Source organism: Hydra vulgaris, chromosome 08, assembly GCF_038396675.1.
Source record: "Hydra vulgaris chromosome 08, alternate assembly HydraT2T_AEP".
Lineage (NCBI taxonomy): Eukaryota > Metazoa > Cnidaria > Hydrozoa > Anthoathecata > Hydridae > Hydra > Hydra vulgaris.
In genome coordinates, this window is record NC_088927.1 from 37444149 (window position 1) to 37466357 (window position 22209).

The 22209-nt window shown below is 28.5% G+C and overlaps 3 protein-coding genes and 1 long non-coding RNA gene across 4 annotated transcripts; 3 read left to right on the forward strand and 1 right to left on the reverse strand.

Annotated features, from left to right (window-relative positions):
• Window positions 1-984: 984 nt before the first annotated feature.
• Window positions 985-1476, reverse strand: LOC136083281 (histone-lysine N-methyltransferase SETMAR-like). The gene has a single exon (XM_065802683.1). The coding sequence runs from the start codon at window positions 1474-1476 to the stop codon at window positions 985-987; it is 492 nt and encodes a 163-aa protein (XP_065658755.1).
• A 4136-nt stretch (window positions 1477-5612) lies between these two features.
• LOC136083808 (uncharacterized) lies at window positions 5613-7903 on the forward strand. Its single transcript, XM_065803626.1, has 3 exons — window positions 5613-5731; window positions 5808-7350; window positions 7699-7903. The coding sequence occupies exons 1-3, from the start codon at window positions 5729-5731 to the stop codon at window positions 7890-7892; spliced, it is 1740 nt and encodes a 579-aa protein (XP_065659698.1). The 5' UTR covers window positions 5613-5728; the 3' UTR covers window positions 7893-7903.
• A 4318-nt stretch (window positions 7904-12221) lies between these two features.
• On the forward strand, window positions 12222-13946 carry LOC136083809 (uncharacterized). The gene is made up of 4 exons (XR_010640113.1): window positions 12222-12382; window positions 13033-13177; window positions 13479-13532; window positions 13617-13946. It is a non-coding gene; the product is annotated as an uncharacterized LOC136083809 (long non-coding RNA).
• Window positions 13947-20052: 6106 nt separating this feature from the next.
• On the forward strand, window positions 20053-20832 carry LOC136083282 (uncharacterized). The gene has a single exon (XM_065802684.1). It carries the CDS (start codon window positions 20053-20055, stop codon window positions 20830-20832), a length of 780 nt encoding a protein of 259 aa, XP_065658756.1.
• Window positions 20833-22209: the final 1377 nt, after the last annotated feature.

Consider the following 22209-nt stretch of genomic DNA (forward strand, 5'->3'; position numbering starts at 1 on the left):
TGTCAGAGAAAAAATGAAACGGTTTGTTTTTTTAATAGCTTGATTATCTTGCAATACATATCAAGTGTTTTTTTTTAATTTCGTTTTTGATAGTTGCAAAAAAGCAATTTTTAATATGTGGAAAAGGTATCAACTCTTCTTTGGACCTGTTGTGAAAAGTTTTCTCCTTTGGAGATGTACAATTTTCTGTTGACAATTTTTTTGAAATGGATTATTAACTTTTCGGCATGCCAGTAAATGTTGTTTCTTACTTTTTATACATAGTATGGTGAACAAAGTTATTACTGCTTTGTGTTATTGGTTACCGATTATTCTCTGACACTGAGCAGTAGTGACAGAATTTCAGTAAATTTGTACTCTTGGTATCTTTTCAGTTTAGTAAATATCAGGTAACCAAAAAAGTTCGTGCGGTTTTTCCGTATATAATAAAAACACACAAAACGACAAAAGTAAGTACATTTATTCATCAAAATAGTCACCATTAGCATCTAAAACCTTTTCCCAACGTAAAACAAGCTTATTTATTCCACTTCTAAAAAATTCTCGGTCCTTTGAGTCTATAAAAGCTTTCAACTCCATTTCAACCGCGTCCTGGTCTCGGAACTGCTGTCCTTTTAAATGATTTCCCAGGGAAAGGAAAAAATGGAAATCAGTAGGGGAGAGGTCTGGCGAGTATGGTGGATGAGGCAAACTCTCCCAACCAAGGCTTTGGAGCTTGTCCTGAGTCACGCGAGCGGTGTGCGGTCTCGCGTTGTCGTGGAGAAGCAGAACTCCTTTCCTGTGCAGCAGTGCAGGCTGCTTTACAAGCAACAGGTCGTGAACTCGTTGCAGCTGTGCTGAGTAGACCAGTCCAGTAATGGTTTGGCCTGTTGGGAGCAGCTCGTAATGCACCACACCAGCTGTAGTCCACCAAATGCAGAGCAAAACCTTCCGCTCGTGGAGATTGGGCTTGGGTGTCTTTGGGATGGGGTCATCGGGGGACAATCAATGGTAGCAACGCTTGGTATTATTGTACACAATCCATTTTTCGTCGCATGTCAATAAACGATCAAGAAAAGGCTCAACATTGTGGCGTGATAAGAGTGATGTGCAGATCGTAAGCCGTTGCTTCTTGTTGTCGATCGACAATTTGTGCGGAACCCACCGACTCAGCTTCCACGCTTTCCCAATCGCATGCAGATGAAGGCGGATGGTTTCAACACTCACTGCAAGTTCTTGGCAAGTTTGGCTGGAGTCAGACTCGACAGCGTCCTTCAGTTTATCCTCATCAACCAACAATGGGCGTCCAGAACGCGGCAGGTCTTCGATGGACTCATCTCCCGAAGAGAATCGCTGAAACCACTTCTGTGCTGTGCGTTCACTTACTGTACCTTCTCCAAATGCTGTGCAGATGTTTTTGGCCGCTTGTGTTGCATTCCTTCCAAGTTTGAACTCGTAAAGTAAGCAAGATCGAATCATCGTTGGTTGGGTTGCCATCCTTTCTTTACACAAAACCTTTCCTGTAAGCTCGTTACAAGCCTACACTATATATGCAGCAACTGCGCGTGACACACGCGTTCTATTACGCAACAAAGCTACTTGCCTTGTGCGATGTGGGTGTTGTAAAAAATGCTAAAAACAATTCAATTACCAAAAACCGCACGAACTTTTTTGGTTACCTAATATAAACTAAATAAAATTTTTGTTATGAATAATTTAATTTGAACCACGTACGTTTTAAAGTTTTTTTACAGTTACTAATATACTTTTATCCATCTCACATAGTTTTTATAAAAAATTTTTTAGATAAAATTCAATTTTTAAAATTGATTTTTAATAAATTGTTTGTGCTTGGTTTAAGTTATTATCATTTTCTTCCAAAAACGGTCGACGATTTTTCCATTAGTTTGCCTCAAGTTAAAAGTAAATCGTTCTCATGTTCTTACTGCAAACAAGTTGAACATATCAATAAATGCTACAGATCGATATATATAAAACAACAGGCCGATACAAAATAAACTTTCTGAAAATTTGACGCTTTTTGGGGTAGCCTATATGAATATATAGTATAATCGCACGTTAGAAAAAAAATTAAAAAATAAACTACTTTATAATGAAAATGAAAAAAAAAATCTATAACTTATGTCATGTATTTTATATAGTTTGCTGACCTTTAACTTTATTCAAACAATGGCAACAATCATTGTCTATGATTTCATACGAGATTCATTACGCAATTAAGATGAGAAGTTGTTAGGTAACTCATTGCAACTAAGGCATAGTACACGTTTTCCCGAACAAAAATACAAGTTTTCTCAATTACAATATGTGTAAGTTTTTTCATTTAAACGTATAACATATTTGGTATTAATGCAGTGGCGTAACTATAAATTTGCCCCCGCTCCCCCGCCAAAAAAGTAAAGGGGCCTTCCCACTTTAAATTTTTTCAAAATATATTTAGAAATGAAATATCCAATATTTGCTTTTCATATTGATTTAATATAACACAATTAAGTACACTCTAAGAAAAAATCCGTTATATACAACGAACTGCATCTGTCGCTATTGCACCAACGGGTTTTCCGTTATGTTAACGGATTAAAATTTTAACGGATTGAAGTTCGTCGATAAAAATCCGTTGAAATTACGGATTTATTCCGTTCGTGCAACAAACAATTCGTTAAAATAAAGGAATTATTACGCTGGGCGGCTTTTGCTGTTTTGGTAAAATAAAGAATTTACTACGTCATTGAATTGAATAGTTTATTATTCCCTTCATTAGAATTAGAAAGGAATTAAGCCAGATAAAATTGAGATTTCATCACAAAATAGTCCTTATTTTTAGTATATAGATTATTTTATTATGATATTCAACATCTGATACAAGCAGTACTACTTATACTAACTAACTTGATCGGGAGAGATGTTTTAGCAAGCTTTAAAAACGTTTTAACTTTTTAACTGAAAACTAATTAAATATTTATAATAATATAATTCAATATAGAAACTTTCTATTACAACAAAAATTAAAAAATTTAAAATTATAAAAAGTTTCTTAATATATATTTTAATAATACAGTTATTATTTTCAAGGTCAAAAAACATTTATATAAAAAACACAGACATGTATACAATTGTTACTATTCTAGATTTCAATTTTTAATACTGTTGTAAATTCATGTGTGTGCACATTTCAATTCCAGCAACCTGTTGTCGGTTATTTAAAGATAAACAAACCTTAAAATACAATAAAGAAAATATTGAATATAAATGATATACCATAACACAAATTGGTAAATTTTTACTAATAACCCTGAAAGAAACATTTGTTGCTAACTTTTTATTTCTAAATTGCAAATAAAAATTATGTAATTTTATTAGTTCTACATTTCAATGTATTAAACTAAATTTTATTTAATAATAATAAACACGTTAAAAGTATTAATATTAGAATTTAAACTTGATACCTCATGCCTGAATACCACATGTCTAGTAGTAAGTAGCAAGTTCTATACAAATATAAACAAGCAATATATAAACTTATTTGTAACTAACATAAAAAAATTGCAATAAAAAAAAAATAGTTTTTCAACTAATTTAAACTTACTGTGTGATAGAGCATGACACGTATCTAAAATAGCAAATTATAAAAGCATATACAAACTTAAATATACAAATTATAACAATCCATATATAATCTTTGCTGTAACTAGCCTAAATAAACACCCATAGAAAAAAATGCAAGTAAACATTTTATAACTGATCAAACTTACAGTGTGATATTGCATGTCACGTGCCTAAAATTATAAAAGCATATAAACAAATTATATCTAAACTTAGCTGCAACTAGTTTAAACAAATATACCCATTAAAATAAATCCAAGTAAATATTTAAATTTGATACCTCGTGCCTGAATGAACCATGTCTAAAGTAGCAAGTTTAATACAAATATAAACAAGCAATATATAAACTTAGTTGCAACTGACATAAAAAAATTGCAAGTAAAAAAAAATAAAAATAGATTTACAACTAATTTAAACTTACCGTGTGATACAGCATGACCTGTGACTAAAATAGCAAATTATAAAAGCATATACAAACTTAAATATATAAATTATAACAACCCATATATGAACCCATGAGATGCATGGTGGTATAAGTCACTTTTTTCAATATTTTGAGTTATTTCCATTAATTGCTAGCATTTTGTTTATTCTATTACATGGCAAAGTGGTATATCTCTAATGATATTGATAATGATGCTAGAACTGTTTTTTGTTATGCTCCTCACTAAACAGTTGTTTTTGTTCACAGCCATAGTGATATTAGTCAGACTTTTCAAAACTAGATATGAGTGACTTATACCACTATGCATCTCAGGGGCTCATATAAACTTTGCTGTAACTAGCCTAAATAAATACTCATAAAAAAAATGCAAGTAAACATTTTACAACTGATGAAACTTACAGTGTGATATTGCATGTCGCATGCTTAAAATAGTCAATCATAAAAGCATATAAACAAATTATATGTAAACTTAGCTGCAACTAGTTTAAATAATTATACCTCATGCCTGAATAAACCATGTATAAAGTAGCAAGTTCTATACAAAAATAAACAAACAATATATGAACTTAGTTGCAACTAATATAAAAAAATTGCAAGTAAAAAAATAATAATAGTTTTACAACTAATTTAAACTTACAGTGTGATATAGCATAACACATGTCTAAAATAGCAAATCATAAAAGCATATACAAACTTAAATATAAAAATTAAAACAATCCCTTTATAAACTTTGCTATAACTAGCCTAAATAAACACCCATAAAAAAAATGCAAGTAAACATTTTACAACTGATGAAACTTACAGTGTAATTTTGCATACCACATGTCTAAAATTGCAAATTATAAAATCATATAAACTAGCTCTATGTAAACATAGCTGCAACTAACCTAAATAATGATACTCATCATTGATGGGTCTTTTGATGGCATCAAAAGAAATGTTAACATTTTTAATTTTATAACTGATTTAAATTTATACCGTAAATTACTACATGTCACGTTTAAAATAGAGAATTACACAAGGATATATACAAGTCATGTAGTCTTAATTATAGAAATAATTGTTCATTTAACCCTTTAGTTTATCATATAAAAAAATTAAAAATATATTCAATGCTTAATATAGAAAATTTAAAATAAGTTTAACAACCTTCGAAATTACAAATAACAGAGTGTAACTTAAACTGCGTTTATCCATTTGCTTTCTCTACTAAAATTTAGTAAAAAAAGAAAATGGATAAACACAATTAAAATTGTGCTTTTTTAAAATAGCATCACATTTAGTCAAAATGTGAAGCTATTTAAAAAATGGCAAATTAAGCTTACTGCAACAAACCTTTATCTACAATTTAAATATGGTTTAAGAAGATCGCCTTTTAAAAATTTATCATTTATAAATAAAGAACTTGACAAATATAAATCAAACAAACAAGACTTAAAAAAATAATCTACAGAGAATGCACTTCATAATTTCACTAATCGTTAAATACAGGAATGGCTCCCTATTTTGATTGGACGAAAAAAGATTGCTTTCCTTAGTCCGAAAAACAATTTTTTCTCGTTGCCGTATTTAAAAAAAGTTTATGCCTTTGTATAAATATACTTATATATATATAATATATGTACAATATAAATGCGATAGAACTCGCTACTAGATTCTAGTTTCTAATACCCAATAACGATGGTGAGGTTTAGTACAGTTTTATTTCATTAAAGATAATGCAATTTTTCTTCTTCTAAAAGACATAACTTTTGTTTAGGCATCTGCTAGCTTGTCTTCAAACAAGTTAAAGCTTAATCACCTTACGATCAACAATTATAATCGACATAATGCTTACGAGTCACAGAAACAGTTTATTAAATCTGTTCAAGATTATTCTATCAAAACAAGCCAGTCTCCTGTGGATATAACTGATGATGTATTTTCTCTTAAAAGTTTACCACCTAAACATCAGTTAATGAAATGGTCCACTGAACTATCTATGCGCAATAATATTGCGAGTGGAATCCATTATATAGAATGCAATCTAGGAAAGTTCATGTATGAAAGTGTTCAGCATCTAATAGCTCTTCATAGGGTTCAAGAAATGAAGCTAGCAGTTGATCAAGAGTTAACATGGTTTAATTCTCCAAAGTTAGTACCAAAATCAATCAGTATCTTTCCATTATTTTCTCAAAATTTAATAGAAAAATTCAAAGAAGTGCTTTTTAGAAGGCCAGCTAACAAAAAAATATCAGAATATGGGATGAACCCTAATACTTTGGCTGAGTTATGTTGTGCTAGATGGCTTTCATCAGATCATATGCTGCAAATTTCTAGCATTTTAAACTCTATTCAAGGCCATTCAAAGGTAATTTATTTTAACTTTTTTGGAAATATTGAGCATTATGTATCAAGAATAACTGTTGTCCCTGAAAAGCTGATCTTTATTATAAATGTTGGAGGAAACAATGAGAAAACATTTTCTGGCACAGATTTAAATGCAGGTTGCCACTGGACACTTGCAGTTTATAATAGTATTGAAGGTAATTTTTACTATGGAGATTCTTTAGGATGGACAGCTCCAGATGATTTTTTAACTAAAGTTAAATTATTAATCAGAAAATTGTATCACATAAGCGAAAGCTTTAATATCACTTATTGTCATGATCCAAAGACACACATGAATGGAGTTAAAAAATGCAGTTCTTTTTGCAAAGAAAATTATCCCATGCAGACATGTGGAAATATTTGTGGAGTTATTACCATAATAGTATGTGCAATCTCTTGCTTAAAATATGACTACTTTAACTGTATGATAAATAACGGTCAAATAGAGAACAATAATTACAATTTTCTAAAAGACCCTACTAAATATTCTAAATATTTAAGATTAGTTTTAATGTCATGGTTTATCTCAAAAGAAATAAATCTTGATTTTGTTGTTCCTACCACTATTGTGCGTGAAGTTTCCACCAGTTTTGAAGTATGTGATACTGATTCTGATGAAGATGCCATATATACAAATGTTTTCGAATCCAACATAAATAAAAAGAATATGGCCAATGTAAAAAATACCAATTTTTTATCTTTAAAATGCGCAATTTGCACTATCTCTTTCACCCAAAAAAAAAACATGCTGCGGCATATGAAAAATAAACACAAATCAATTGATGAAGCACAAGAAAATATCCAATCAGGAAATTCTTTTTGTCTTCAATGTGGATTTAAATGTAGGCGAATTAAGGATTTAAGAAAACATTTATCTGCAGTTCATTTTTATACCTTTCTTAAAGAAAAATTATCGTTTGCTAATTATCGAGGTAATGCTTTAATGTTTTTAAAAGTAAATAATGTTTTATTTAAATATAGTTTAGAGTAAAAGGGCCATTTATTTTGCATACAAATTTTTGTATTCTTGCTTTATTATTTTTTTAATATGTTAGTGATTATGTGTTGTGAAAATGATTTTGAATTTGTAATAATTTCAAACATAATTACTAACATGAATAGGTTCTAAAAAATATTTATTGCCTATGTTTTAGTCCAGTTCCTGTTGATGTTATGAATTTTTTTTATATAAGTTGTTACACAATGATAATTGTTTTCAAATTCATTTTCTCCTTTTTTGTCTTGTAGTGATTATTTGATTTTTGTAAATAATTTTTTAGAATTTGAAATGTGGAAATCAGATATTGAAAGTAATAATGCAACACAATATGTTTTACCTTCTGGTGAAAAGATTGATAAAGATGGTAGGAAAGTATCATACTATCAATGCTACAGAAGTGAATTTTATAAATGCATTGCGAAGAAAAGACTAGTTAAAAGTAGTGGTATGTATCAAGTAAATAGCGATATTTAGAAGAAGAAAAATATTTGTATTTGCCACAAATTTTAATTTATTAGCATTGTTTATCTAATTACTGTTATAAGACTTAATTCAGTGACCACTTTCTTATTAAATTTTTGTTAAATACATTATTTATTTCAAACAATATTAGAACACCTAATGTAAATATCTAAAAACTCTTAAACATGTTTAGTTTTTGTGTGCTATAGGTCACTTTGTTTTAAAAATCTTTTAAAATTATACAGATGATGATTATCTTTACTATATTTAGAGTTTTATGTATTATATATATATGATATACGAATATTATTTTAATCTATACCCAGTAGGCACGCAACGTTTTACTCACGTTTCAATCACGTTTATTTTAGGTGACTTTGTCCAGGTTACTATTTTACGTGAAAGTTACGTGCCAAAATATCGCGCCTAACGAAACTATTTTTATTCTTAATAAAAACCTGTGATAAGAAATATGAAATAATATTTTTTATTTTATTATTTATTTTTTTATAGTATAGTTTTTGTATTCATTATATTAGTTATATTTATTTTACTGTTATGATGATATAATTAATTTTTTATTGTAGTTTAATCAAAGTTAAAAAAAAAAATTTGGTCTATATAATATCTTATAACGCAATGCATTTAAAACAGAACTAAATAGTCCAATATATTTTAAGTTGTAATATCTAATATCCAAATTACATCAAATTAAGTTAAATAAATTAGTACCAAGCGTCCCTATTTGCCACACAAATAAGATTAAACTCAATTACAAGGTATGCTTTTTTTCTACTTTATGATATAATATTTTAGACTGGTGAATTTGTCCATTTTGCTTACTTAATTTAGTACAAAATAAGTTATGTTAAAACAAATTTAATATCAAATTAAGTAAGCTACATGGACAAATTATAAGTTCTAGCAGAACTTATTCTTGATTCTTGAGCAATAATAATGTCTGTAGAACTTCTGCATACATTATTGCTCAAGAGTCGATTAGATAAAAACCAAAAATAGATTTTCTTCTATTATTTGGTTTTTAACAACAAGGTTAAAGAATTTATCCAAGATAATATCAATAAACAAATGTGTTATGTTATTTATTATTGATATATGTATATATTATTATTATATACTTTATCTTTTTGTAATATATGACATCTTGATCTTGTGCTTTACTTGTTAAAAAAGGTTAATACTTATTTATTTCATTTTTTGAAATTATTTAAATATTATATGATTAATATATATATTTGAATTGTATTCCCCCCCCCCCCCTCCATTTAAAAACAAGATTTATGGAATATAAGAAATGTAATTTTGCAACACATGTTCCAGTACTTTATAGAAAACCAATAAACATGAATAATTAAAATTATTTTACAGTGTATTTGACAATAAGTATTTAATGTTAAGTTTTTCTATGCTATGACATAAAGGCACTAAATCTTGCATCACTTTTACTGCATGTTCTGCACATATATTTGACCCTTGTGTTGGAATTGGTGTTGGCTCTCTGGACCAAAATGTCTTCAACAATTTTAATGCTTTTGGATGCTCATTGCATGGTTCTAATAGATGAACAAAATCTGCAGGATTGAAGTAGTGATCACCAAACCATATATCACCCCATGAACCACAGATGAAGTTGCATGCTGCTTGAGCAGATTTCGATTCTTGATAGTCTGGTATTAGAATGTAAGCAAGTAGAACAAAAATTACTCTCAAGTTCCATCTTGAATTGCTTATAGCAGGATGTGATTTGAAATTCACTTTTGGAAAGGTACCTGTGCTTTTGAACTTTTTATAACAAGCTATTAAGTGATACAGGAAGTCCATGTCATCTCGCCAGCCTACCCAATTCACTTTTGTCAAAGGATCTCCAGTATTCTAAAGTAATAACTTCGGGTTCTTGTACTCTTACCGTAATCTTGTCACATATGGGTAATGAAGATTTGGTTTTGTTGTTGATCTTTCAAAAAGATTATTCATGACATGTAAAATATGGTGGTGGCATCCTAAAAAAGAAGGTTTTTCTAGTCCAATGGTTTTGAAATGTTTCTGTGACAGTGTTACTACACCAATTCTTGTTCCGATATTTACATATGTTGTATCAGATACAACCATTTTTATGGCTAGCCACAGCTCATATTCATCCAGCACAAGTTTTATCCCATTAAATATTGTTTCACCTTTTCCATTCATCAGCTCAAGAACAGCAAGTCTAACCTCTTTCTTTTCATATTTAAAAACAACTACTTGATGTTCCATTTTCTCTATGTGTTTTCCATCAAAGTGTAAAGACCGCTTTTCATTTTTTAAGTTCTCCATATAATTTGCTTTCAACTTTTCTCCTTCTTTCCCGACATCTTTGTAGACACCACTATGAGTTGGAGTAGGAATAGAAATTCCATTTTTTGATAAAGTTTTGCAGACTTTATGTGCTTTTTTGGTACTAATCTTTGCAGAAATCACCAAATTTACAGACAAATTTGTTTTTTATCTTTTATATGATGATGACGACAAACTTTCGACATCTTTAGCTTCGGTATCACTGCTGGAACACTGCTCTTCAGTTACTGAATAACCTCCTTCACTAGCTGATTCATTGAAATCTCAGTCTTGGCTGATTTGTTTTTTGAACATTTGTTTCTTTATCAACACCAGTTTTCTTGGATGAATACCTTCAGTATCTTCAATCGTGGCACAATTTCCAACTCTTCCATTTATTGACATTTGCAGACCATAAAACTCTTTATCTTCCTGACACAACAACTCACCTTTCTCATCAGTTTTGTTAAACAATCGGGTAAAATTTTGAGTTCCAGGTTTTCGACTATTTTTGTCAAGTGTTTTCAATACATTTTCTATTTTTCTTTCTGATGGTGATTTACCTTGTAAAATTGGAATATTCAGCTTTCTCCATATTAGTTCAATTTCTTTAGCCAACTCTCTCCTTTCTGCTTTTAACATTTGATGAGAAACTTTTAAATTAATCAATAATATGCTGTTCTGAAGACATTTTATTCATTTCACTAATACTTTTAACAATAGCACATATTCTTGAAGTCTTAGCTTTTTCAAATCTCACTAAATTTGATTCCCAAACTTTCTTATTCTTGTCTGAAGCAAGACCATTTTTAGCAATATTTATAACTTATTAGGATAACATTAAAAAGATAGGAAAAATTATTTTCAGCTTAGGGGGTAATCTTTTTCAAAAATTAACATTAAAAACTTATATTTTCTGTTTATAAATATAACTTCTCCACTCATGGTGACAGGGGGAATTAAAAATTCTTAAAAAAATTTTTTAGTCATACCCCTAATGTACAATATAAAACAGGTTATTAACGCGGATTTGTTCAATGTTTCCCCCACAAAAAGATGATTATGACGCTATTGTATTTGAAATGCATTATACTTATCTTTCAATGTTGACAACCTTCTAATATGTAAAGCAAGTTTCTCTCAAATATAGCATTGCTTTTTTTAAAAATTGTTTCATGATTTAGATCAAAGAAATAGCAACACTAGAAAATCTTGTTGCCAAAACAGTTGGCGACTCACCATGTAAGACTTGTGTTAAAAATATGTGATTTAAGATAATTATTTAATAATCATATTATTATTTAAGTTTTTATTTGTTTCTTTTTAGCTAAATTTGGTGTCGCTAGCTATTATTGGAAAAAATATCGACTTATTCATTAGATAAAGTTTGATGCATGCCCTTACCCAGTTTCCTTCTTCACGTTTCAATCATGTATATTTTAGGTGACCTCGTCCAGGTTACAATTTTACTTGATTGAAGCATGAAAGTTACGTTGCCAAAATATTGTGTATTTTGGAACTTTTTTTATTCTCAATAAAAACCTATGGTTAGAAACTTGGAAAGATATTGCTTATTTTATTTACTATTTTTTTATAATATAGTTTCAGGAAATATTTTTTTGGGATATTTCCGGAATACCGGATATTTTTCTGAAATATATCTTTTTCCAAATATCCGAAAAGTTTTCCATACATGCAAGTTAAAGTATATATTATTGTCATCAACTTGGCTGAATGCAAAATTAAGGGAAAAATTAGGGGGAAAATATTCTGAATTTTTTCAGGATATTTTCCGCAAACAATTTTCCGAATTTTTTAAATATAATGATTATATGAAATATATAGTTTATATATTCATTATTGTAATTACTTTTTATTATACTTTTATAATAATATAATTATTTTGCATTGTAGTTTTATAATAATAAAAAAATCAGGGTATAAGATATATCAGGGTATAAGATATCTTATAACATCGCAATGCATTTTTGACAAAAATAAAATGTCACATATATAATATTTTATCTAAACATATTATATTATTTTATATCAATTTTTTGTCAATTTAGGTTTAATAAATATATTAAAAAGCTTAGTTCAAAATCGTGTAACGTTATGGCAGATAATTCTCATATTGCAACATGCAAAAGATCAAACCCTAATACAAGGTATACTTTTTTTTCTACCCTATTATATAATATTTTAGACAGTCAAATTTGTCGATGTAATTAATTTAATAATAAATAAGTTATTATAGCTTTTTTATTATTAAATTTATTAAACTACATGACAAATGATAAGTTCTGTATAAAATATTATTGACTAGGAAGATCCAATGGTATTGTTATGTTATTGCCTAGGAATATCATTCTGTAGTAAGACACAATAACCTTTTAACTTTTAAAGTTTGAGAAAATTCACTTTTCCCTCTCTTCGTCTTCTTTTGTGATCGCACCCTGTAGCAAGAATTTAATTTAGTTCATATCTTGTTGGAGAATGTAACTTGGTTCTGAGTTGAATTTTTAGTACTCGGTATTTATTGGTGACCTAATTTGACAATACTTTATTATACATACTTTTAGTTTTATACTTAATATATTATATATAATTAGGGGTAGATGAGGCACCTTAGCCGTGGTGAATGTTTCCACAGCAAAAGGAGCCTCAAGGTGAAAATCTCACCATGGGTAGGAAAATCATGATATAAAATCCCCACTATAATGTTGTGAGGTTATGTGGTAACTATTACATTTTTTTAAATTGTTATAATTTTTCTGTGTGCATTCTAAAATTACATTTAATGTTCAAAACTTTGTAGATTACTCATTTAAAGCAACTTCGTGGGCTGTAACCTTTGCATCTAGTGAGTTAATGTATGAACAAGTTAATGCAGAAACAAGTGCAAATATAAGAAGATGGAAAACAAAGAAAACAAATTATTTAATCAGATGTTATCACATAAGGTGAGTACAGGTCTTTTTCTAATCACGCCCATCAGTTATTAACTTTATATATAGATATATATTTATCTATAGACAGATATTAGATATAGATATATTAGATAAACAATATTTTTTTAGACTTGTATTTTTTATTTTGTACTTCTTTTTTTTATTTATCTGTCGACTTTTTTGTTATGTCTTTTTTTATTAAATCCTTATTTATTTTTTAGCAATAAGAGTATAAAATTAGAAGGCAAATGACTTTTTTTATTTTTCTACATTGTATGTAGTATTGTTTTCTTAAAATTATTTAATGATTTAGATAAAAGAAAACAATTAGAAAATCTTGTTGCCAAAATGGTTGGCAACTTACCAAGTAAGATTTGTTTTAAAAGTTTGTGATTTAAGATAGTTATTAAATAACCATATTATTATTTAAGATTTTATTCGTTTCTTTCAGCTAAATCTGATTCATTAGATAAAGTTTGATGCGTACTCTTATAGGAGAAAATATCGACTGATTCGTTAGATTATGTTTGAAGCGTGCTTTTATGGGAGAATATATCGACTGATTCGTTAGATTAAGTTTGAAGTGCGCTCTTTGTGGATCGAAGTGTGCTCTTCGTAAGTTGCAGATCTATGACTTTGTACTTATTACTTATTGGATATAAGGAGGATATTTTAACAAAAGTGCAGCTTTTATTACAAATTCAAAATGTTTATGTCAAGAACTAATATACTGACTAATAAAACCATGTAATTTAATACGTATTAAATATTTCCTCGACGATGAGTTTTTTTTCTTTACACGAATCCAAACACTTCGTTTTTATAAAGCATAATTATTACTTAAATATTACGTGCCAAAATTAACGTAAAAAGCACGTCTTTTAGACAGTTCATGGGGACCAAAAAGTTACCTAAATATCACGTGCCAAAAGTAACGTGAAAACACGTCCATAAATCACGTGAATTGGTCATTTCATGGGGAACAAAAAGTCACCTAAATGTCACGTGCCAAAATAACGTGAAATTCACGTTTTTGTCACGTCGCTGTGCCTACTGGGTATGATCTCAAATATCTACTTAATAGGTACTCGAAAAATTGCTAAAAATTGCACGTCCACACTTAAAGTTACCCAAACCGTAGATGGACATGTTATTGTTAATGCTTGTTATTCACACTATGGACATAAAAATGAAATTCAACATATTTCTCAATCAAGTTTTCAAAGGCAAGAAATTGCTAGCAAACTTAAAATGGGTGTAACCAAAAATAGAATCCTAGATGATATTAGAGATGAAACAAGTTGTGTTCAATCCAGGTTACATTTAACCCAGCGTCAAAATATCAAAAACCTAGAGAAAGCATTCAACATTATTTCTATACAACTTCATGCCAATGATCAAGACAGTGTTGCAATTTGGCTAAAAGAATGGCAAATGAAGGGAAACAGTCCTGTTTTATATTATAAACTACAGGGTGAGTTAGATACATGTTATACATTTAAAGAATCAGACTTTATAATTATAATGCAAACAGAACAGCAACAAAAAAATGCTGCAACAGTTTGGAAAAAATGGTGTTTTTGTATTGATTCTACGCATGGCACAAATGCATATGATTTTCACATTATACTGCTGATTTACTAACGGTAATAACCAATTGGTTTTATTGCGCACGAGATAGATACGAAGCGGTTAAGCTTACTGCTTTTAAAATTTTTAATGCTTTTGCTAAAAAAAAGCGGGTTGCAAATCTTCAGCATAAAAAAATTCCTATGGTATATCATATCCAAGGTACTCTTTGCACGGTCGAAAAAGTTTTTCAAATTGGCATGTCTAGAACATTTGCGAGCATGTAAATCACGATGTCGCATGCATTGTTCGTTTCTGCATTCAGATGGTTTTTCATATGGAAATTTAAAAAACTGATGAGCTAATTTTAACTTTATTTTGTAACTGTGTTTTTAAAAATAAAAAAATAAAATTTGTTGTACACAAATTTTATTTTTTTATCATTTTTCACACAACTTTTAGAAGTTATGCAATCCAAAGCATTGTTGAAATTAGGATTGCTGATTTTTTTTGTTGAGTAATTAGAACAGTTAATATCTTGAGTTGAAAAATTCACTAATAATAATTTTATTACATTATTTATGATTTTTATTTTTTTAAACTTGAAAAATAAACTTTTCTTGGAATAATGCAAATAATTACAAAACTAAATGTCAATTTAATTTTTCGGTTAACTAATGAATATAAAGTCTAATGTAGTTTTTTGATAAGGGGTCGTCCATAAAATACGTCACAATTTTTGACCGTTTTTAACCCTCCTTTCCCCCCCCCCCCCCCACCTTTGTCTCAAAATCGTAACACTTTAGAAGCAAGTTTTGTACGAGTCATCACAAAACCACCAAACCCCCTGCCCCTTATAGCGTAAAGTAATTTGTGGACGACCCCTAATCATTTCATTGAAAAAAAAAATATATTCATAACTGGCTATAATCAAGGTTAAAAATTTTGATATCAACTTTTTTTCTAGTTGATGGAAGTTGAAAATGCGCTTTTTAATTTTTTCCTTCTTACAATTCGTGTATATTAAAAAAGCAACAAGAATTTAATTTTCGTTAGCATTTTAACATAAAAATAAATTGCAGAAAAAATAAATTCATTTAGGTAACAAACACTTGCATGCACACAGCATGCAATTTTTGACATTGTTTTTATGGCAATCGCTTCTGACTTCGCTGGTAACCAGAGCAATTAATATTTTCAATTTACCTTAATTTTATTGTTTTTCTGCAGTATAATATATGATAAAACAAACTTCCTTATTTTGGCAACTCTAAAGATCAAAGCGCATGGGCAAAGCGCACTTTATGGACTTTCAGCATTAGATTACTTAGTGTTACATTTTATTAAAAAAATCACACTTTTTTGAAATGGGCTAAACTTGATATATATTGCATTGACAAATTAACTTCTTATTTACAAAGAATTAATGAAAAAGAACACATCGAGATGTATGCACTACACTTTTTTTATAGAAGTAATCTTTTAGACAGTTGAATAATTCTAAATTTAACAGAGATTTTTTTTTGGTAAAAGACTTTTTACCAAACAGTTTTTTTCATCAAGATTTACTAAATCATGACTCTAATAAGGTGTTTGATGTAATCACAAACATTACTCTGATTGATGTGACGTGCAGCAAATCTTCACCATCTGCATCTTAGACTTCATGTATAACTGTTTGGGGTGAATTATATAGATTTAATTATCACTTACTTTTGAATTTTACTTTGTAACCTTCTAAAAGATAAACATATAAAGAATACATAAAAATTGGCAACACCTTTGTAAAATTTTATACAAGCTTAACACAAACACACAAGTCTATAAAAAAAAAAAGAAATGAAAATAGATGTTTGCTCTATAGTTATAAATACTCTCGAGTCCTAGATAAAAAAAGGGGGGACGTTTGTTAATTTTTGGGAAATTTTCCCACCCACCTTAAGCTTAATAAGACACCCCCCCCCTCTAAAATTCCCACCCATAGATAAAGAAAGAATTTTTATTTAGTATAAAAATAACAACAGACCTAATTAGCATATTGTTTAACATGATCACAATCAATAATATGACAGCTTTTAAGTTTCAATTAGCTCACTCTATTGTGTTATTGGTGTTTTTTATAAGTTTTTTTCAGAAAAAAAAGTGTGTTTAAGATAAAGCTGATAAAGTAACAACAATTATATTATTGAAGTAGGTTTCCTCATTCGAAAAAAAGTAAAAGCTGTATACAAAGGTAATTTAATTTAGTGAAGTAGAATCAGAGCTATTAATAGAGCTCAGAGTCTCCTATTGCTTGTTAACGTTGAAAAAGTGCAATGAGAGCTTGTGCGATGGGTTTAATGATATTCAGATGTTAAAAAAGTTCTCATGACTACGTATGAAAATATCACAACATAAATGAAAACAAAAGAAAGAGAGTGTTAGTTTGAAAGTAAAGGTTGGTGTGCAGCATTGTTCAGTGATACACCCTAGGTTTTTATAACCGTCTTGTAATCTATTTGTAAAGAGTTTAGACTTATTTTAGCATAAAAACTAATTTATGTAGTTGAAGGAGAATTAATATATAGTGTTGAAAAGTTTCAGTGTTGAAAAGATGGAATTGAAACAAAAGAGCTAAGGATTAACATGATAAAGACATTAGTCATCCAGTTAAGAATGACCAAGCAAAAATATCTGGGAAATGGGCTTGTGGAGTGTGTAGGAAGGTTACATTTTGTGAGCAATGAGTTCATAAAAAAATGTATTTCAACTGCTTTATACACAAGGAGCATTTATTAATTTTCAGAAAATTTTCCCACCCACCCAGAGCTTTTTAAGACCCTCTCCTTTTTTACTTTTTAACCAGACACATTGGTTTTGTAAAAGATTTCTGGTGCAGGTAAACTCATAAATTAGGAGATTACAAAACAAAGTTGAAGGCCAAACAACATAATACTATTTAGAGTATCAGAAAGTAACGTTACCTCATTAGATAAATCATACCAAAAAGATGAGTAATTTTGTATTCAAATATTTACTATAACTACTTCACATATTGTTAAGAAAAATATAATTAAAGTGATCCAGCTTGGTAAAAAAGACAATATTGTATAACATTGTTCAAGACCATTCTTGGTAAAACTAGTAAATTATTGTCAAAAAAACTTTGTAATAAAGAATCTGAGTAAATTTGCAGATGCTAAGATATAAATCAATCAAAGAGCTTCATAATTTGACAATAAAAGAAAACAAAGATCTTAAAATTCTAGTAGCTGAGGCAAAGGAATAACAGCAAAAAAAATGTAGGGGAACAAATAATTGTGGTAAGACAGATCAGAATAAATGAAAACTGAATTCAAGCAAAAATTGTATAGTGTAGACACATTATTGGAATAACTTAGAGTTGAGCTATAGAAAACTCTATAGAACTCTTCTCTTGGCAGTAAGATAATATTTGTTGACATCCTAATAGTAAGATAAAATTTAGTTATAGAAAACTACATCATTTAAAAACTTAATTTTAACTTTTGACCTACATGTATTTAACTTTATTAGTTAATAAAACAATTTAATAGAGAATCATTAGTTAAACAATATAATTTTATGAAGCATATCAATTTAACTTTTAATTTTATTTTGAACCAACAAACCTCTGATTGAAATTATTGCCATAGCTTAGAATGTAAAAGTATTGCCTTAGTAGTAGCGTGTAAAAAATTGTGTTGCTTTGTTATTGTAAATGTATAATAATACATGTTAATTATTGTAAATGTATAATAATACATTTATAATAATTAATCTGAGTGTTACACACAGGTTAATTATTAAATGCAATAATGTAACAGGTAAATGTAATAGGTAAGTGTATTATAATACACTTACCTATTACATTTACCTATTACAAACCTGCGTGTAACACACAGGGTAACTATTGTAAATGTATTAATAATACATTTACAATAGTTACCCTGTGTGTTACACGCAGGTTGACTGTATAATAATATGTTTTGTTATTGTAAATGTATTATAATACTATTATAATACATTTACAATAACAAAACATATTATTATACAATCAATGTGTTAATAAAAAACACTGTATTTTAATAAAATACAGTTATAAAATTATAAAATTTTTTATTATTTAATTATTTATAAAATTAATAAAATAAAAATTAGTTAATAAAAATAAATAAAATTTTTATTTACACATTGAATGTATAACAAAAAATATAATGTTATGTTTTACTCTCTGTACATGTTTTACTTAACACTCTCGGTATATGTTTTACTTAAGAATAACATAAAAACAAATTAACAAAGTTAGTAAACTATAATACTATAAACAAATTAAAAACAATAGCGGTAAATAAAGTTTAGGTAAATAAAACCTAAAATCTAAGACTTTTACAGGAATGGCTCCCTAATTTGATTGGTCAAAATATTTGCTCCGATCTAAAGAATATATTCATAACATTTCATATACATGTTCCATATATAACATATACAAGTCACGATATCCGGTAAACGAGAAAAAATGTTTTTCGGACTTTGTGAAACAAAATTTTCTCATCCAATCAAAATAGGGAGCCATTCCTGTATTTAACGGCTCCTATAATTTCTTATAGAAACCCTTTTTAACAAAAACTTCAGTTGTTTTTCAACGGATTTGAATATTTAATCCGTTGAATTAACGAAATTTCGAAGAATCCGTTAATAGTTTATTTTACTCCGTTAATTTTGTGATTTTTGGTTACGAATTACTTCGTTAATTTAACGGAAAAAAGTAATCCGTTGCTTTTTCTAACGGATTGTTTTTAGAGTGTATATAAAAAATATTTATTTAATAAATTTGAGAAATAATCTAGAGTCATTTCTCAAAATAATTATAAAAAAGAACGAACATTGAAATTATGTTTAAGAGATGCATACTTAATAGCAAAAACTAACTTTACCTCACTTATGACTTGCAGAATTTTTATTTTCATAATTGTTATGCTATCTTAAGACATTCTTAGAATGCTATCAAGAGTAGAATCAAACAATTGAAGAAAATTCTTAGAAACTTTGTATTTGTTGAAGAATATTCTAAGAAATTTTGTATTTGTTGAACTACTTTAAATATAAACTTTTCTTCTTATTCAAAATTACTTTATCTTCTATTTATTCCGCAATTACTTTATCTTCTTTAATTATAATTAAGTTAAATATTAACTTTTTTTCCGCTTGAGGTTTTAAACGGAACGGACGTGTTTTGCAACGTTGTAAAAAAAAAAAAAAAGTTATTAAAAATACAAATGTAAAAATATATATATATATACATTTAACAATTAATCAATATGACAGTTACTCTCGTGGAAATAAAAAAGATGATCAAGAATATGTTGGACGAATTTAAGAAAAAAATGGAAGCGATGCTTAAAAGACAAGAAGTAAATTTCGTAAATATAATTAACGCAAATTTAAAAATAACAAACGAACGTTTAGATAAAGTTGAAAAGCTATATAATGACAATACAAGTATTTTGAAATTATTATCAAAAGATGTTGAAGAGTTGAAAATAAGCTTAAACTTCCATGAAGAAATTTTTGAAAATAAAATAAAGAACGCCATTACAGTCGTGGATAAAAAAAAAGAAACAACCGAAAAAATAAAAGGTAAGAGTGATTTTGTTTATGTAAAAAATAAATTAAGAGAAATAGAGGACCGAGCAAGAAGAAATAATCTAAGGATAGACGGAATAGAGGAAGCTGAAAACGAAACCTGGGAAGTGAGTGAGGCAAAGGTTCTAAATTTGTTTGAAGAGCAACTTGGCTTGGTAAATATAAAAATTGAGCGAGCGCATCGCACTGGTAACACGATCACTAAAAACCCGAGGACTATAGTTCTCAAATTATTGGACTTCAAGGATAAAATCGCAATCCTCAAAAAATCTTCAAGTTTAAAAGGAAAAAATTTATATATTAACGAGGACTTCTGCGCTGAAACAAACCTTATTCGAAAAAATTTGCGTAAAAAAATGAAAGTGGAAAGAGAGTCGGGGAAATTTGCATGCATATCGTACGATAAACTAATCGTACGTGATTGGAAAGAAAAGGAAAGTATTTTATGTCCTTAATATACTATTTTCTTATGAGTATTTATTTAACTTTTTTTTGCTTATTTAAATTTTTTCTTTTTTTCCTTTTTTTATCAAAAATGGCGAATAATGTGTTTGACCAATTAGATTTTGAAAAATTAAATTATGATCCTTTTGAAGATATTCTTTTGAACAATCTTTCTGATGACAACTTAAATATTTTTTTAGAAACTCAAATGAGTTTAATTAAAACACCATATTTTGATCCTTATGAATTTAAAATCAAAAAAGATTTAAACTCATTTTCTGTATTACACTTAAACATAAGAAGCATGCGGCAAAATTTTGAAAAATTTAAAGAATTTTTATTTAATATAAATTACTCGTTCGACGTCATATCTCTGTCAGAGACTTGGCATGATTCAGAAAGTCCTCTAGAGTTGAATTCGAATTATAGTTTGGCAAATTACAAACTAATTAGCCAACCACGAGGAAGCAATAAAAAAGGCGGAGGACTGGGTGTTTACGTACTTAAAAAGTATCAATTTAAAATTTCTAAGTATTATGTTTGCTGATGACATAAACTTATTTCTATCTAACAGTGACATCTACCTACTATTCTCCGTTATGAACAAAGAACTTCAAAACATATCTGGTTTAAAAGTAACAAATTAACATTAAATGTTAACAAAACAAAATGGATTTTTTTCCACCCACTCTCCAAAAAACGTTCTCTACCCCAAAATTTACCAAAAATTAACTATGTCTGCTCGAAAGTTTCAAAAAGTATTGGAATTCTATATAAGGCGCGTACTCATTTAGATAAAAATAATTTAACTAAACTTTATTATTCTTTTATTCATAGTTATATAAGTTATGGAATTATTGCCTGGGGTAGTACTGATCAAAGCAAGTTACAATGTCTCCATCGCCGTCAGAAACATGCGATCCGTGTAATTAATTTTGCGGATCGGTTCTCAAATTCCTCAATATTTTTCAATCAAATGAAAATCCTCAATGTTTATAAACTAAACGTATATAAAAATTTATCTTTTGTTTATATGTGGAAGTATGATTTATCTCCTTTAATTTTTAAAGACCTTTTTATTTTGAAACCTTTAAGCAAGTTTAACATGAGGAATAATAACTATTTAAATAGACCACTCTGTCGAACAAAGTTCAATCAATTCTGTATCACTTATCGTGCAGCTCATCTCTGGAACAAAATTATTTTGCCTAACTTCAGCTTACCCCTAACTTATTCTGTTTTTAAAATTAAATTAAAAGATCTCATTCTCTCTATTGAAAATATCTTAGAATATTTTTAATTTGTCTTATGATATATAATAATTTTGAAATGTATGTTCAATCTTTGTTTTATACTTGTTGACAATTTGTTTCTATTTATCTAAGTAC

Coding starts and splice junctions, on each gene's coding strand:
- LOC136083281 (XM_065802683.1), bottom strand. CDS start 1,476: ATGGCAACCCAACCAACGATGATTCGATCTTGCTTACTTTACGAGTTC.
- LOC136083282 (XM_065802684.1), top strand. CDS start 20,053: ATGACAGTTACTCTCGTGGAAATAAAAAAGATGATCAAGAATATGTTG.
- LOC136083808 (XM_065803626.1), top strand. Junction 7,351..7,698: donor ATCGTTTGCTAATTATCGAG/GTAATGCTTTAA, acceptor ATAATTTTTTAG/AATTTGAAATGTGGAAATCA.